This window comes from Protopterus annectens, chromosome 4.part0 (genome assembly GCF_019279795.1).
Source record: "Protopterus annectens isolate FY-2018-M chromosome 4.part0, PAN1.0, whole genome shotgun sequence".
Taxonomy (NCBI): domain Eukaryota; kingdom Metazoa; phylum Chordata; order Ceratodontiformes; family Protopteridae; genus Protopterus; species Protopterus annectens.
Window position 1 is genome coordinate 821377060 of NC_056733.1, and position 19253 is coordinate 821396312.

Here is a 19253-nt window from a genome sequence, read left to right on the forward strand (position 1 = left end):
CTTGATGAGTAGATGGGGGATCGTAGGTTTGTCCCGGGGATTACTTCCGTGTCACTATTAGACAGAGGCACAGTAAACTAAACTTTAAAAAGGGCACAGTATACTCAAATCAAGGGGTGGCGTAAGCCAAACACAATCGGGCTAGGCTTATAAATGCCCCAGGGCAGATAGCCTAGTATGAACCTATGAACCTATGAACCTATGAATTAATGCTATGTTGTCCACCTGATGATAACACCTGAAGGCATAATTGTACTGCAGGCCTGAGATAGTCCTTGATAAGAACTGTGGATACTTTTGCCTGTATCTATGGCTTCTATGACCTTGTCAAATAATTGATTAGAGTGAGTAGACAAGACAAACTTTTAACAAAGCCAGAATGGTTCAGGTGAAGGAAATGAAGGTTCCCTATGTCATCATTTATTAGATTTGTTGTGATATGTTCCATGACCTTGCATAATTTTTTTCAAGAGATATGTCCTGCCCCGTCCCTACACCTCCCATATGGACAACTTTATCCTGCAACCCCTCTTACTAAAAATCAGTATTCCACAGTAACATTACTGTTGGGACACATATGTACAGTATGTACAGAGGGTGGACAAATGGCAATGAAGAAGGTCAGGCCTTGTGCAAGGTAAGGGGCAAAGCACAGTAGGAATATGTGATACCCGGCAGGGAATACTGTAGGGTGCTGTTGCAAAGGGGCTGTTAATCCAACCCAAATACTGTGAAACATTGCTAGATGATAGTTTAGGCTGGTTCATGGCATAGGAATGGTAATCCCCTGGTCATCCAGTGATTGGAACCAGCTGGCTGAATGAATCTGCAATGCACTGCAAGATTCTGATTTTTCTGGCAATCTGACACTCTGCTACAGACTCCACTAGCTGCTGCAGCTGTGACTGAACCACTGCTGGAACCACCACACTGAGATGTGCAGTCACCACACCAAGGTGTGCAGTCACCACATCACCACACCAAGCTGTGCAATCACCACAATGAGATGTGCAATCACCACAATGAGCTGTGCAATCACCACACTGAGCTGTGGAGTCACCACAACAAACTGTGCAATCACCACAATGAGCTGTGCAATCTCTTGTGCAGGGCTTCCTGCACATCATGTGACAGGTGTCTTCCCTGACAGCTGATCCCAGGTTCATCACCGGACCCTGCCCATCCTTCCCTGTGGCTGTGGTAGAGATGCATGGATTTTGTCTAACTAATGTTCAAGGCCTCCATAGACAAGATACAATGGTAAGGGTGTCATAAATGTGACATGCCATAATGCAAAATAGACATATTGTATGCTGTAAATCATCTGTAAATCCTACTTACCCTTCCGTGCTGTAAATGTTTGCTGCCTCATGTGTCAGTCCACCCAGTTTAACTCACATTCCTCATGTGCTGAAAGGTAAAGATGTACAACTGTATAATGTTACAGGTGTAGGTTAAAGCAGTAGAGCTGTCAGTGTTGTTAACCATGAGAAGCACTGGTAATACTGCTACCCATTCCTGTGCAATGACTGTAACATATCTGCTGCAGCAGTAACAGCAGCATATGGTAAACAGTGGCTGGCCATGTAGTATATGTACTTATCCTAGTTCAAACTACAGCTTCCAACTATTGAACTATGGTTACATCCCTCTGTCTCTTTCAAGTGGATCATCTCAATGTGTTTCTATTGTACATAGATTCAATGACTTATACTTTTCATTTGGAGGCAAAGTATATATATATATATATATATATATATATATATATATATATATATATATATATATATATATATATATATATATATATATTATTTATTTATTTATTTAGTTGAGCTGCACTTGGTCAAAAAATAGTATTTCTGCATTACATTAAAAATGTTTCCATCAGTTTATGCATTTCATCTACCACCTTCCTAACAAAATGTACAATCACTTGCATAACTGTATAAACTCAGCTGTACCAGAAAAAAACAAAACCACAGTGCCAAGTTAAAAAAAGCTGCCATGGTGGACATCCAGCACCAACAAACTTTACAATAAACTCATAAAGTTGCTGACCAAGAAAACAAAAACAAGGCCCCAACAATGGAAAAGTACCCTCCTCAGCCTCAACAGGCAAATAAGATAACTTGTCAAATCCTCCAAGAGCTCCTTTGAGAGAAACTTAGCAAGTACAGCTAAAGATAACCATAAGGCCTTTTAAAGTTATGAATATAACCTAAAGGGTAGGACTGAAGCATGTGCATTACTAGTGGCCAATGGTATCACACAAACTGACCGGACAGAGATAGCAAACCTGCTAGTGGATAGGTTTGGTGAAAATTTCACTCCCTGATCCCGTCCTAACTAAAAACAAACCTCCCCCCAAACCCCAGCCCCCACCCTACATATCTGAAGAGCAGGTCCTCAAAGCCTTGTCCAAGGCAAAAAGCACAGCCTCTATGGGACTAGACGACATCCAGGCTGTCTTCTAAACAGGCTAAAACATGAATTAGCATCATTACTAGTAGTCTTTTCAATCATAGCCTAACCACAGGCTTTGTTTCTGTGGAATGGAGATTAGCAGCAGTTATTCCCCTCAACAAAGGTAGCCTAGCAACAGACCCAGGGTATTACAGAATCATAAGCCTGACCAGACTTATCTGTAAGGCCATGCAACGCGTCATTATGGACCTCATAAATAAAGACATAGGTGACCTCCAAACCCTGGATACTACCAATTTAGGTTTTATGAAAGGCAGATCTTGCCTGTTAAATCTGGTAGATTTCTTTGAAAATGTAACCAATGCCATTGAAGAGGGCAAATCTGTACACAGGGCATACTCAACCTGGCAAAGGCTTTTGACACAATCCCACATTCGGGCATTAGCAATAAACTTAGCAAACTGAATGTAAACCCCTTTGTTGTAAGATGGGTTGCCAACTGGCTCACAAACCAGACACACACTGTCAAAGTGGGTGACTCCACATCATCCAGCAGACCCGTTATCAGTGAGTGCCACAAGGGTCAGTGTTGGGACCCCTACTGTTTGATATCTCAGAAGTTTAGGTTAAAACTAAGGCGTTGTGGCTGACCACGTTTGCAGACAACTGCAAACTAGGTGCAATCACTGAATCCCCAAATGATGTCAGTATTCTCCAGGAGGGTCTTACGCAGATCAGTGACTGGTGTATTAGTCATGGTCTCAAACTGAATACAAAGAAATGCATCATCATTCCCTTCAGCACAAACAATGTCCCCCTCACACTGTTAGATCAACAGTACCCTAAGGTCCCATGAAGTGGGAAGGGACCGGGGATTACAAGTTGACTACGACCTTAAATTCAACCACCATGTAGTAAGGAAAGCTTTCTACATAGCACATTTGATTGGTAAAGCATCACCTTGAGAGTAAAAGAAGTTATAACCCCTATACTCAGCACTTATCCAGCCAATAATAGAGTATAATGCCCCGTTTGGTATGTACCATAGGAAGCACCTGCTGCACAGAGGTTTCTAATAAAGAAGATCAAATGGCTCCAGCATGTACCTTACACAGACCGACTAAAGTCTCTGTCACTATACTCCGTATTGTAGAGACTTCTTAGGGGAGACTTATGTCTGGCCTACAGAGCAATCCAAGCCCCAAACCTAATGAACTTGTGGCATATCTTTAAATCAAATGGGACAAGGGCTACCCATTTCAGGGAATTAATATGGCCTGTGACTTACATAGAACATGATGGAGGGACAGGTTTATCTCCCAATGACTGCCGCATCTTTGAAACAGGCTACCATTTCATGTGAAACAGAGCGCCTCTATGAACTGTTCAAGAGGAACCTGGACGAGTGGATGGGTCACCATAAATTCTTACTGAGGATAGAGCCCACAACCCTCCTGGACATGAGCAGTCATAACTAAATGCAATTTTGGTTGTTGACTAGCATTTCTATGGTATTACATTGGGATGAAACAGCTAGGCTTAAAATGACCTCTGGGTCGATAGCCTAGTAATCTTCTATGATCCTATGAGCACCTCCTCTATTTGCAGTATAAGTGATATGCATTGATAATACCTTGATACATCTGCAGAGAGTACAATACTTGACTGACAGGTATGTAGTATATGCACAATGAAATGTGTTTACTTTCCTAAGAGTAAATCTCAGGATGCAGCTGTTGCACCTCTTCTTCTCACTTGTTGAAGATGGCAGAGTGCATGCCTCATGTCATTGTAGTGAAGTCCGCTCTGTAAACAAGGGGATATGGGTCTATATTACATTGTCGAAAGCCGACAATATCGAATCTGATATTGTCGACACAACAGTAGCGAATACTCAGAATTTCGAATGTGTAAATGGAAATCTCCTTAAGGGGAGATTTCCGTTTACTTCAGTGCAGTGCAGTCTCAGAGTTGGAATATTTAAGTATTGGGGGATGTGGGGGCACAGCCTACACCCTTTAGTTTATCTTTTTTTTTTTTTTACGAACATTCGATGTTTTAATAGTTTGATCATTAAGGGTCAACCTTTAGTGATTTGAACTATTAAACATTCAATGTTCTAATATAGACCCGGGTGATACCCAGTATCGTCTGGCCTTGTGATTAATACCATGTATCCTCCTTACTAAACAGTCCATCACAGACACATAGCAGTCTGTATTAGTAGTTCATAAGCAAGTAGTATTGAAATATCAGTTTCTTTACCATGACAAGCAGCACCCCACCTACTTAATTCATTAGTAGCAGTCATGTCTGCAAAAGAAATTGTTAGTAGCAGTCATGTCTGTAAAAGAAAATGTTTGCCCAAGAAACTGAACTAACTTCATGAGTACAGCAATATGGCATACACACACACACACACACACACACACAAGTGCATACTAAGTTTAAATTTAGATTTGGTATACGATGACTTAATTCTCCATGCCTTCCTTGAGAAAATCTTTGATTAATTTTTACCTTTGTGTTTAGTAAGCAAAGGTATGTAAGCTTTTTTTGCCTTTTACAATAATTAGGCCTGGTTTTAATATTATGAGGGGCCAATCAGCAAGTGTCAGGTTATGGGGCCCTAGACCATTCCAGTCGTAGTATCACCCTCTCACTGCCATTCCTCGTAAGCAACATTTTAGTTCATGCTGCAGAATTTTTGGAGTAGTACGCACAGACTAACTTCAGGTACAACGCTCTGACATTATGACAGGCCTGTGTATTGCACTGTGTTAGCAGTTCTCACAAAGGGACCTTCACAATGATTGGCATTTAGCTGCAATGATAATACTTTACAACAGCCTTATGTACAGGCCTGTTCTTAAGTGAAATTGTGCCGTAGGCAAAGGGCTTCATAGCATTACCCAGTAACTATTGTTTCACCCCCCCTAAAATACATCCTCCAGTGTCCCCACCCTGTTTTCCCCCATTATCATGCACATTACTTGTTTTCTTTCTCTCATCTTGCCTTACTGTTTAGCTTTTTAAAAAAATCCATGTATTTTTACATGCTCTGATGTGTAGCTTGACGTTTTTTTCACACAATTTTCATCCAGTGATGGCCCGAACAAAATTAAAATTAAGGAAAGAAATTTAGTGTTGTTCAGCTTTACTTTTTCTTGCATCTTTTCAACATAACTTACCTAGCCAAGACAGCTTAGTAATAACTGTTTAGGAAATCTGTTAAGCAGGGGGTCTGGGGGATGCCATAGGATTATAGATGCTCTGAAGGGCATTTTAGAACATACGGTCAACTTTTCAATCCAATAAGACTTCTTCTTCTTCTTTTGGCTTTTCCCGGTTAGGGGACACCACAGCGGATCACCTGTCTGCACTTTTCGATCCAATAAGTACCTGAACAAAAATGAAGAGTAAGAAAAGAATTTCAGTCATACTCTTTTTATTTCAAGGAAGACATAAGTTGCACTCAAGGTCTACTGCTCAAAACTGAGAAAATACTAGCTCACAATAAACTGACAAGACAAATGTCTGATAGAATATATAAATCCTATCTGTGAATACTCACACCAACCCAAAAAACAGTCACTGTCTGTACCTCTGTCTGATGTAAGATTGGGATGAAAGCAAAGGTTCATATGGCCACATTCATATCTAAACTGAGCGCTGCCATACATATACATAGCCTGCCTCCTCATTTTTCACTTCTACCCCTCAATCGCAACCACCTGCACATGTGTCTGATGTGTGATTGTGAGGAAAGTGAAAACACATAATGCTCACAGCAATGTACCTGCCTAGTTGCACCTAAACAGTAGACTGCCCCTACTGAAACTATAGTAATCTTCTTTACACACCTCTGAGGTCTCAAGAAAAGTAAAAGGAACCAATGACCACACCACCCCCAACCCAACAAAACCTATAATGTCCTCCTGAGCACACTTCTGTAGTTTGATTATGAGGAAAATTAAAGAAGTATTGACCACACCATCCCCCAACATAACCTACAGCAAACTTCTGTACATATCTCTGAGCAGGGCTGGTTTTAAAATGGGGGGCAGAGGGCAGAGGCCACCACTAAGTCCATGCCAAAGTTCAGTTATACAGTCTCTAGTTTGGGGCTCACCAGATCCCTAGAAAATCTAAAGACCTGAATGTTCTGTGATGAAAACTTTTGAAAGATTATTACTTCTTCACTGCATTTTGCTGCTACCCCTATTGTATGTATGCACAGATAAAAATTGGTGATATTTTTTGCACACACATATACACACACGCACGCACGCATACACACACACACATACACACACACACACACACACACACACACACACACACACACACACACACACACACACACACACACACACACACACACACACACACACACGCACACACACACACTCTACACCACTTCACCTTCAGTGAAACTGGAGGAATGCCAGTTCACCTACTGCATATTTTTTTCATGTGCTGGAAGAAACTAAGGGGGTACAATATTTGTCAGCATGGAAGGAGATGGTCAACAGACCACACTGATTTGCCAAGGATGGTCTGCACCTTTCCGCTCTAGGCTTTCGAATATTAGCTAAAACATTGTCTTCCCCCATAGTGCGATTTTAGGCAATGCCAAACTGAAAGTACTTCTGACATAGCAAACCAAAACCAGAAACATCTAAAGTATTACTGCTCAGTGCTGGGAGACTAAATAAAAAAAAACTCCATTCTGTAGAATCTCTCTTTACCCTAAAGAATGCTGATGTCTGTGTAGTCACTGAGACATGGTTTGAAACCAGAGAGAACACCAAAAGTGCAAGGTTATAATGCCTTCCACATATTTAGGCCAGCTACTTCACAGGCAGGGACTAAAGGTGAAGGTGTCTCTATTTACATCAAAAATAAATATACTTCAAGGCTGGAATAACAGGACAATGAACTTGAGCTGCTCCATGTTCAAATCACCATAGGCAAAATCCAATACCACTTCCTTGCAAGCTATAGGTCCCCCTCTATGACCCAGGAAACCCATACCATGTATTTAAACTTATTAGAAACACTAACCATCCAACCCAAAACCATATTAATGGGTGACTTTAATTACCCCACTATTAACTGGGAATCATATACGATACCAAACGTACATGCACAGAGATTCTTGGATTTTGTAAGCACAAACTCCCTGGACCAAATAGTCAATACACCAACAAGGGGTGCAACCGTACTGGATCTGGTTCTCACTAATATGGGAGACTGCTGCACATCCCCTACTGTAATTCCTTCCCAAGTAAGGTCAGACCACAAAATGGTTTCCTTTGAAGTAAAAATAAAACCTGGACGCCCACTAAACCTGGAATATTCAGGAACTATTCTAAGACTAACATCCTGCTATTAAGTGAGAACCTGGCAAAATTTCAAGCCCCCATAAACCCTGAGAACACTTCGGCCTATGCAAAACTGTTCACAGAAACCCTGTACAAGCATGTTAATAGCTGCATAGAGGTAGCTGTACCCACCAGGAAGAAGTATAGAACTAACTGAAAAAACAAGCCACCCTGGTAGAATCACAGAATCAATCATCTGTATAACAGGAGAAAGAAAATCATGGCAACAATTAGAAGGTGCAGCACCCAGAAGTATAGAAGCACTCTCAATAAACTAAACAAACAACTCAGAGGACAAATAAAGTCTACCAAAGACAAATTTGAGGTAAGTTTGGCCTCCCAGGCCAAGGACAACCACAAAGCATTCTTTAACTGTGTCCACAACCTCAACGGCAATACACAATTATGTGCAGAGTTCATTGTAAATGGAGCCACCTATACTGAGCCAGAAGATATAGCAAATGTCCTGACTGATAAATTCAGCTCCAACTTTACTCCTCTCTTCCTCTCAACCTTCCATCAGGAAATATCATCAAATATAACTCCCCCTACTATCACTACGGAACAGGTCCTTAATGATCTCTCTAAGACCAAGAACACTGCATCAATGGCCCAGACAATATCCCAGGATGCCTTCTAAATAGCATGAAACATGACCTATCAGTGCCTCTGGAATTATTATTTAACTGTAGCCTTCAAACAGGCTTTCATGCCTCATGAATGGAGAAAGGCAACAGTCATCCCTCTGCACAAAGATGGGCCTTCTACAGACCCTGGAAACTACAGACCCACAAGTTTCACTAGTCTTATGTGTAAAGCCATAGAATGAATTATCATGGAGATGATCAATAAGGATATAGTAAACCTCCAGACACTGGACCCAATCCAGTTTGGATTCGTCAAGGGCAGATCATGCCTACTCAACCTGGTGGACTTCTTTGAGAAGGTCACCAAAGCAGTGGATGAGGGCAAAATCTTTCACATAGCCTACCTTTACCTGGCCAAGGCATTTGACACAATACCCCACTTGGGCATTGTTGACAAACTCAAGAGGTTAGGTACAAGCCCCTATGTCACCTGGTGGATAGCCAACTGGCTGACAGACAGAACCCAATAAGTTAGAATTGGGGAGTTAAACTCTATAAAGAGGCCAGTCACAAGTGGAGTCCATCAGGGATCAGTCTTTGGACTGCTCATTTTTGGCATTTACTTCTCAGAAGTCAAGGCCAATGTCAGTGGTCTCTGGCTGACTAAATTTGCAGATGATTGCAAATTAGGAGCTGTCATTGAATCTCACACTGACACAAATGTTCTACAGGAGGGGCTGACACAGACTAATAACTGACTCACCAGAAACAAAGTTCATTACAACCTATAATACATTCAGTTACCACTGTATTAGATTTATTACTACCACTATTTGAGACTAATAACTGGTGTCAGAGCCATGGACTAAAACTAAATGCCAAGAAATGCATAATAGTATCCTTTGGGAAGTCATCCATCCCTGATAACTATTATACTGACAACACACCCCTTAGAGTTGACCCAGTAGTCAGGGACTTAGGGACACACATAGATAGTAATCTAGCCTTTGATCATCATGTGTCTACAGTGGTGAGGAAATCATTCTATGTTGTGCAACTTGTAAACAAACGTATGGCATCTAAGTCCAAGGAAGTCATTGTTCCACTGTATTCAGCATTCATCAGATCTATCATTGAGTACAATCCCCTCCTTTGATATGTACCTAACCAGGCATAGCCAACAATTGGAATGTCCACAGAGGTTCCTCACTAAAAGAATACAGAACATAAGTAATAATGTCCTATGCAGACTGCTTCAAGGCCCTATCCCTGTATTCTGTCTCCTACAAGCTTTTGAGGGGAGATCTATGCCTGGCTTACAGGGCATTGTCAGACCCCACTCTGATGGACCTCCTGCATAGCCACAATTCAAACAGAATCAGAATTAGCCATTCTAAAGACTTAAACCTTGCCTGTGATATAAATAGGACCTGCTGAAGAGATAGGCATGTATCCCAGAGACTACCCTGTACATGGAACAGGTTCCCCATCCATGTGAAGCAGAGTTCCTCCCTAACCCAATTCAAGTGCAACTTGGTCACTTGGATGGGAAACCAGAAATTCATTCCTGATTTGGCACCTCTGTCTCTAATGGACACAGGTAACCTGTAATGGTTCATCTCCCAGGCCCATGCTTACACTTATCAATGGTATCAGAACTTTTCAGAGATTTGGGATGCATGGCTAGTCTTAAAAAGACCCTTGTGGTTGTTAGACTAGTAAACATATATGAACCTATGAACCTAAACCAGAGTACATGGATAAATACCCACAGGGATAGGGAGGGCAGATAGACTTAACACAAAAAAAAGTCACAGTCAAAAACTCAACCAGAGAAAACCACTTTGAAATGACAGTGCTACTCATTGTACCACTGTGGTAATGACCAGTTGCTTTCACACATACCCTCTTCCTGACAAAACACCTATTATAGCCACCTGTCATGTGTAAGGTCTATGTCTGTGATGGTAAGTGAAAGAAATTATGGCCAGCTTGTTACTCTTTGCAACCATGACCCCCCCCCCCCAACATCCACCCACATAAACATAATGGCAGTGCCAGTGATGTTTATGAAAGAAATTATAGTTAGCTGTTAATCTTACACTGCTCCCCCTTACATACACACACACACACACACACACACACACACACACACACACACACACACACACACACACACACACACACACACACACACACACACACACACACACACACACACACACACACACACACACACACACACACACACATACACACAGTTACAGGAATGCTAGCGTTCCACTTATTTCAACAAATATAAATACAATATGTGACACTAGTAGTACTGACACCCTTAGTTCACTGATTTTTGTCAGGCATAATGGATACCTGTCACCGTCCATGAGCTCTCAAAATGTTCTTGATTTTGCCTCATATTTTTGCCCTGTGCTTCATAACAATTTTGATTTGATAATTCATCCAGAATTACAGGCAGTCAATAATCTCAGACATTAACGTTCCATACTTCTTTTTGTCCCAGAAATACATGGTTAATGCAGAACTTGTTACTGTATTGATTTTTTAAGTTTTTAGAATTAGAGTAGTATTTAAAAAGTGTTCCTGATTTTGAGCCTTCATTCTGCCATTATTTTTGGCTTTGCCCAGAATTCTTTAACAAAGATGTTTAGAGGGAGAAATAACTGTTGCCCTTCCAGTATTTATAAAACTTCCTAAAAGAAAAAAAAAAAAACCCTGAAGATCAGCAGTGCCTACCCTTCTTAAAATCTCAGCAGGCACTAAGATTGGATGTTCTGTGCTACCATCCCTAGCATTTAGATCCTTCATGTTTATTCACTGATTACCATATTTATCCTAACAGGATCATATCATAATCGTGTTTAAGATAAAGTTCATAATTACAGAAATAATTATGTTTTTTTTTTCATTTAATTTTTTTGCCAACCAGCAGCACCTTTTGTGGGGCCTCCACATAGTCAAGGATAATTAGAGGGGAACTCTGCAGCAATGAGTATCGCAGGTGCCTAAATCCGGCTATGATGTTAGTTTTAGTGAAGAGAATGCCCACCAGCAGCTCTTAATTAAGTCAAAGGCACTATGTCAGTGGTTAAACATTTAATGAAATTATGAAGCCTGCTATTTATCAAAATACTGTTACTACAACCAGAGAAAGCTTTGAATTTTTAAGGGAGAAAAAGTGATGCCAGTCCTAAGGATTCATCATCCTCGGAGTTAATAACCACCTGGTTTATTAAGTACACATGGTTACACTACTAGCTTTTGTTAGTTTGACAAATATGTTGCAAAATATAAAAATAAGAACTTCCTGTGCTTGAGGGCCACCTCAAGGACTAGAGGGCTCCCAGTGACTTTTCCAGAGTTTGCTAGTGCCTAAAACCGGCTGTGACAATAATATTAGGATTGTCATATGTTGACTGACTGGGCATGTTATGTTTCCTGTGCTGCCATACTTTTGTCATGATTTTGTTAGTATTCTTAGTCAGAGCTCTTAGCAGAAGCTTTAATTTGTGAGTCTCAGCTGACTGAGTATTCAGTAAGGGTGTTGTAAGAGAGGTATCCATCTGAGTGTTGAGTCGGTCAACATTTCTAGGCATTTACTATTCACTTCTACTTGCGTAAGTTTTACTAATGTACTTTTGTTATATTGCAATCTGAAGTCCAGAAGTTTAAATGCTTATTATTTTTTGTACAGGACAGTTTCTGTCGACCCCATTTTTTATTTTCTATAATCCCGAACAAACACTGGGATTCAAAAAAGCTTAGCATTATGCAGAATCCTTGTTTGGAAAGCTTCTAAATCTCATTAAGCCTTTTCAAATTCAGAGACCACGCTACTGTTGAGATTGTCCACTCACATGGACCTCAGCGCAAAGTACGTTCTCATGGCCAAAGCTGCATGCCAATGCAGCCGTCTAAGGGGAATGAATAATGCTAATTCGCCATGTGCTCTCCTCTGAAAATTACTGTGTATCCTGATTTGCTCATTTGAATACAGTTTTACGCTCGAAGTAAAATATGACCACTATAAAATTATGGTGGTCACTGATTCACGCTTATGGGAGCATTTACACTGCAAATAAGGTCAGCAAAGATCTGGGGATGGGGCGTGTTTTAGTGTGTGCATATGTGTATGGATGGGGTTATATCATAACATTGAAAACCCATTTCATCTAAATTCATTTAATTGAGCCCATAACATCAAAAACTTATTTAATCTAAACTCATTTCATTAAAAACTTACTTCACAACATAGATACCATAAAACATGCTTTTGCAAGAGGGCAAGCCTCCCCCCAAATCCCCCATCGGGGGGGCTTTGATCCCACACACCCCTTATTTATATATACCAACTTCATGATTGCACAACCATTGGGAAACAAAAACAAAACACCACACAAGATGAATCAGTGCTCAAGTGCAAACACAGACATCTACAGGTCTGTGATGCTGACCACTGCAATTCACACATACTGTGCTCAACTCATTAGCCTAATAACTGCTATGATAGCAAATAACACCACTGCATACTTTTACACAATTCTATACAGTCCTACATTTTTCATTGAAATGCATTTTCAGTGTTACGATTATTCAGTGAAATGAGTTCGACTTTATGAGTATCAGTGTTATGACTTTGAAACGTTACGATGTGGACCAGAATGGATGTGTGTATGGAGGTATATAGGGACATAAACAAGTCTGCCTGTATGTGTGAGTGTGTGTGTGTGTGTGTGTGTGTGTGTGTGTGTGTGTGTGTGTGTGTGTGTGTGTGTGTGTGTGTAGGTGTTTGGCTGAGTGTTTCTATGAGTTTGATTAAGTGTGCGGAGGCTTGCTGTTGATGAGTAGATGAGGGTTTATGTATGGGACTATCTGGGATTGTGTGTGTGTGTGTGTGTGTGTGTGTGTGTGTGTGTGTGTGTGTGTGTGTGTGTGTGTGTGTGTGTGTGTGTATATATATATATATATATATATATATATATATATGTGTGTGTGTGTGTGTGTGTGTGTGTGTGTGTGTGTGTGTATATATATATATATAATATATATATATATATATATATATATATATATATATATATATATATATATATATATATATGTGTGTGTGTGTGTGTGTGTGTGTGTATGCATATGCGCACGAGTGTGTGTGTATAGGGTGTCTTTTCAAACAGTATGCATGGCCTGCTAAGGAGAATACTGATGCAGACAGGTCTGACATTACAATGTTCAATTCCGAGATAGGGTAATGAGCAAATAATGAAGTCATTTTTATTGAGGCCATACTAGTCTTTGAATTGCATTATCTTATCATTGCTGTAACTGACCAACCCATGTTTGGCAATTAGCGCAAACTTTTAGGATTTTACTGAATCCTAGACAAAGTCTAACACAATCTTATTTATTTGTTTAACTAATCCTTTTGGTATCTTAGTCATTATATTATTAATGAAGAAAAAATTGCAGGAGTACTATTTTTATCTTAACTATCACGGTCCTGGCCCACAGGTTAAATTGCAGTTAAGACCACCAATGTAATTCCTTTGTGAAATTTCCATGCATGATAATATTTAGACTCTTGGTAGTATTTTATGTCTAAGTATTTCAGTCTTAGGTTCATAGGTTCATAGATTAGTACTAAGCTAACTGCCCTTGTGAGCCATTTTAAGCCTAGCCAATTATCCTTTGTGAGACTCAAACCCTGCACTTGTGTGTGTAAAGACAACACCCCTTAAACCGATAGGCCACCCTCCCAACCCCTTGTGAAAGATATTGCTGTTTCCTAGATCTATGAGGTTAATAAATAGGCCATTGTTCAACAGAGGCCATAATATAGCAATAACCCATGCCTGGGTGTGGATAATGCTGGATTTACCCATGGTTGGTATGGTTTGGTCACGAGAGCGAAGCCCGAGTGGCCAAACAATGACAACCGTGGGTAAATCCAGCATTACTCACATCCAGAAGTGGGTTATTGCTATTATACAATGACATTATTTAAGAAAAAAAATAATTACTTTTCTTAAATAATGGCATTGTATAATGCCTCCTTGCTCCCTTCCACAGCTCTCTGGTATTCTGCAGCAGTTCTGATGTACTGCGCATGCGTATGCTTACGCAGTACATCAAAGCTGTGGGCAAAAGCAACGGAGAAAGCAAGATCTCCGTTGCTTTTTTCAAACTGTCTCGCTATGTTAAAGGAGTTTAACATAGCGAGATAGCTTTAAAAAAGCAACGGAGAATATCCATTGCTTTTTTTAAAGCTGTCTCGCTATGTTAAACCCATTTAACATAGCGAGACAGTTTTGAAAAAAGCAACAGAGAAAGCAAGATCTCTGTTGCTTTTTACAAAGCTGTCTTGCTATGCTAAACCCATTTAATATAGCGAGATACCTTTAAAAAAAGCAACGGAGATAGGAAGATCTCCTTTACTTTTTTTAAAGCTGTCTCGCTATGTTAAACTCGTTTAACATAGCGAGACAGTGTTTAAAAAGCAACAGAGATCTTGCGTTCTCCATTGCTGTAAAAAAAGAGTTATACTAATGGAAAAAGTCTGGGCGACTGGACCATTTTCCATTACTATAACTCTGATTTACAACGTGCACGCTGACCAATCAGCATGCACGTTTTGGAATATTAATGGGGGGTCATTGTATAATGTCAAATATTGCACATCTAGTTTATAATGTGATAATTGTCTGTACTGTGTAATAATGAATAAAAGAGGCTGGAATTATTTAAAGGGGTTTCCAAACAGAGCCAACTATCATCAGTGAGGTAAAAAATTACGTTAATCTGTGGCCCATTACACATGATCCCTTAATATGTTGTGTTTTTAATGCCATAAAAGACAGGTTTGAATAATAATTTGAAGAAATAGGGTGAAACAGCATGGTTACCATTAATATATATACAATGACTGAAATGTGTTCAAGAAAGTCTTTGTCCTAATTAAGAAGGCTTGAATGTATTTGTTTAGCAGAAGAAAAAGTATCTCACTGACTGCTCAAGGATCCTACACACCTTTATGACTTAGGTGTAAATTTAACTATGTTTCTTTGGCACAGATCAAACTTGATGAAATGAGACTTTACTCACCTGCACATCAGTCAGGACGTAACCAGTTCCCAAAAAGCTACTTTAAAGTGTTCTTATCCCTGACCACAATACATATCCTTAAGAACATCTTGCAAAAATGAGATCTGTAGTTCAAAATTTTAAGTTCAGTTTCTACAATCCAAATGTCTTCCTAGAGAGGTTATCTCGTTTTTCAGTACTGTAAATTATTTTATTTAAATAAATTTGCAGATTTTTTTAAAAGTTCATGCATTTATTATGTCTCAATTACTTTACTTGTAGATTTCCCCATTTTGTATCCATCTGAATGCATCCCTTTTCTTATCTACAGCAGAAGGACTTGACTGATTTTGCTTTGCAGACCTTCCACCTAAACATTTTAGAAAGCAGTTGTATAATTACAGAGGATATAGGAGCTGCACACAGAGTCATGCAGTACAGAAAAAGCCAGTCTGAGTTGCCTGAAGCTGTCAGCTTTATTGTACAAATGACACTTGTAAGGACGTAGGAGGTCACTGCAGATAGAATGTTTGTGGGTTTGAATGTCAGCATCTCTTTGAGGATATTAGTGACAGAATCACAGCTGTCCATTGTGACTGCTCTACTGGATTACTCACTAATAATTTTGTTATTGTTTGAAATATAGATGAGGCCACCCTGACGTTAATGAAGACACCACGCTGCTCATTGCCAGATCTTCTCGAGTTAGGAAAGGTGAGGAGAAAGCGATACACACAGACTGCCACAAAATGGAATAAAAGAAATTTATCTTGGAGGTAAACTTCCGACTGTTTTATTATAATCCTGTCTGCCTATCGCTGAAAGTAATTACATGTAAACAAACTTTTGGATGCTATTCAGAAGTGGTTTAATGTGTTCATACCTACTGCACATATATGTTCCTCCTTGTAAACATTTGTGTATTTGTACACATTTAGACAATATGTGAATTATGCCTAAGCTTTTATAGTAACTCTTTTAAAGCCGCAGTTATTTTTAATGTGTCTACGTACGTGCCTCAGCAGAATGTCTAATTAACAGTTCTTAGTCATAATACATCTGTAGTACATGGAGTACCAGTATTACATTCCAAAATTGGAAAAAAATATAAACCTGTAAAGCACTACTGTAGGACAAGACTCTACCATAACAGCACTTCAGGAGGTGTGTAATGCTATTACAGCCAGGTCTCATGCAAGGGACATTCCTTCACTGTCCCTGAACATCTTGCCTCAAATGTTCATTGTATCCACAGAACATTAGTTAGTCTGTAAGTAACTTAAGTAAATTAAAGTAATATTTAAAACCTGCCCCCCCTGAATTCAATATATACATGCTGTCTGTGCAGCAGCACTCAGTAAGTGCTTTAGAAGTTTTCAAAGCCGGTAAAGCACTTTTGCACTTTTTTCTCCTCTAATTGGCAGTACATGGAATACATAAAACTGCATGCGCTACAAAGAATAATGATCAGGTCTCACCGATCTCAACCATTTATTATGTGCTCTTGACATGCATGCCAAGATAAGCTTTGCTCTCAAGATTAATTTCTTGGCTGCCATGTCTTAAATACATACTACTATGGTTATGATCAGAGACCCAGTCATAGTCCTGTCTGTTTACTAAGGTTTTTCTTGCACATCTTCACCCTTGCTCTCTGACATCATGAAACTTAGCTACAAATGTAGCAGTGATGTGCTGTCATTGGGTGATTGATTTATCTAGCATAAACAAGCCCTGGGATTCATTAAGCCTTGCATGACATGCAGGAATATTGCAGGAGCAGCTACAGGCAATATGTCCGCAGAGCGATTCAGTATAGAGCTCCCGGGATGTGCACGAGCGCTCTTACACTATTCTTGCGCGAGAACCACTGCCTCATGCTAATTACCTCATTTGCTGGTGAAAACCATGCAAATGAGATGAATTCGCGATTCAGCAAGCAGGCTGGTGTTCATGCAGGAATAGTGTAACCTGCAGAAATGTATTCAGTCGCTAGCTGAATACATTTCTGAAGATGAGAAAATGGAAGCATGACAGCTCGGAAGAAAGCATGCATTATATGTAGTAGGCATGCCAATGGCCAAATATATGGCCATTGGCATGAAAAATAGTTTTACATTTTTTAAATAAAACTTTTTTTTTTGGCTGATCTCAGCCATTTAAGCATAGGGCAGCAGCATGCAAACGAGATCGTTCCAAAAATAAAAAAAGGGAGGAAAATCAATTTATACAGAAATCTGCATTTTGCCATTATAGTCAATGGCATGCAGAATGAAAACAATACCAGGGAATAGTGGTTGCTAAGGGGAAAGGGCCAGCCTAAGTGTGGTAACTATGGAGTAAGTCAGTGGTATATGGAAATGAGGGGATTTATACTGAATCACAAATTTCTTCTAAGTGTCAGACTGCACCTAACCGTGTAGATGCTCTAATACCACAGTGTAGACAGGAGGAGCAGCTAACATTTAAAGGGGGTGTGTCATGCTTGCTGTAAGCACATTGGAGCTCTGTGACCCGTGTTTGCCCATAGCTAAGCACAGCTAAGGAAGTGGGTGTGTTTGAGGCTGTATTTTCTTATTCATAGAAATGCAGAGCATGTTCGCATCCAGGAAGAGCCAGTTTTGCTTAAAAGTGTTTACTTCAGCTAAACAGGTGTGTGCGGCATCCACCGGCCCTAAAACAAAACAAAAAAACCCCACAGGGAATAGCAGAATTGTTTACATTTGAGCACCAAGAATGTGGAACGTGCATCAAGGCTTAAACGGGGAGGAAATGGAAAGGGGAAACAGCAGAAGGAAGGCAATCAAGGGGAGCTACCTTAGCTGGCAGGTGGAATGCATCAAAATCAGCCAATTGCACAGGCAGCAGCCCAGCCCAGAACACTACTATAAACTGTGCTAGAGACTGAGGGTGGTAAGGAGGATAATGCTGACAACCAACAAAGACCGAGAAGGAGGAGAAGAGTGTTCAGACCCAGGGTAACCTACCAGGGGTTACATGATCTGGACATAGAAGAGTGCTACAAGGTGGACAGGGGCATACTTCAGCAAATTGTTGAGCTGTGCTGGCCTCACCTTAGACCCAGAACCAACAGAGTGGAACACATCCCAGTGGATACCAAGGTATGTGTAGCCTTAAGAATACTAGCTACATGTACTTTCCAAAGACCAACTGGAGATATCATGGGGGTCTCACAGGCATCTGTGCCCAGGATACTCCACCAGTTCCTGGATGCCATGCGACTGCATGCCACTGAGCACATTTATTTCCCCAACACCCGTGAGGAGAGGACCAGCAATATTTGTCTTTTCCACCATGTAGCAGAATACCCGGAGGTACTGGATGCCATAAACTGCACGCACATTCACATCAAAGCACCACCCGGTGACCAGGGTAGGGTCTACCTAAACTGCAAGGGGGTCCACTCCATTAACTGCCAGGTCGTGTGTGATGCCCCGGGCATTATCATGAATATGTGTGCTGGCAGCCCTAGAAGCTATCACAACGCCCACATCTGGCATTTGTCACAGCTGTACTGGGCATTTGCCAGTGAGAACATCCCATATGGCCATCTGGTGGGGAATACTGGCTACGCACTGGAGCCGTGGATGATGACACCCATCAGAAATGCACACACATCCACACAATAATGCCATAATGAGGCACACTCACAAACCAGGATCATTACAGAGCATGTGTTTAAGATACTCAAGTCACGGTTCCATTGCCTTGACATATCCGGTGAAGCCTTGCAGTA

General features: G+C 40.4%; 1 protein-coding gene across 1 annotated transcript in view; it reads left to right on the forward strand.

Moving 5' to 3' along the window:
• Positions 1-19253, forward strand: part of MMP17 (matrix metallopeptidase 17) — a 1131886-nt gene that overhangs the window by 101210 nt on the left and 1011423 nt on the right. Inside the window, exon 3 of the mRNA XM_044069795.1 lies at positions 16143-16272. Within this exon, the coding sequence (XP_043925730.1) occupies positions 16143-16272 (130 nt within the window). The remainder of the gene's footprint in view (positions 1-16142; positions 16273-19253) is intronic.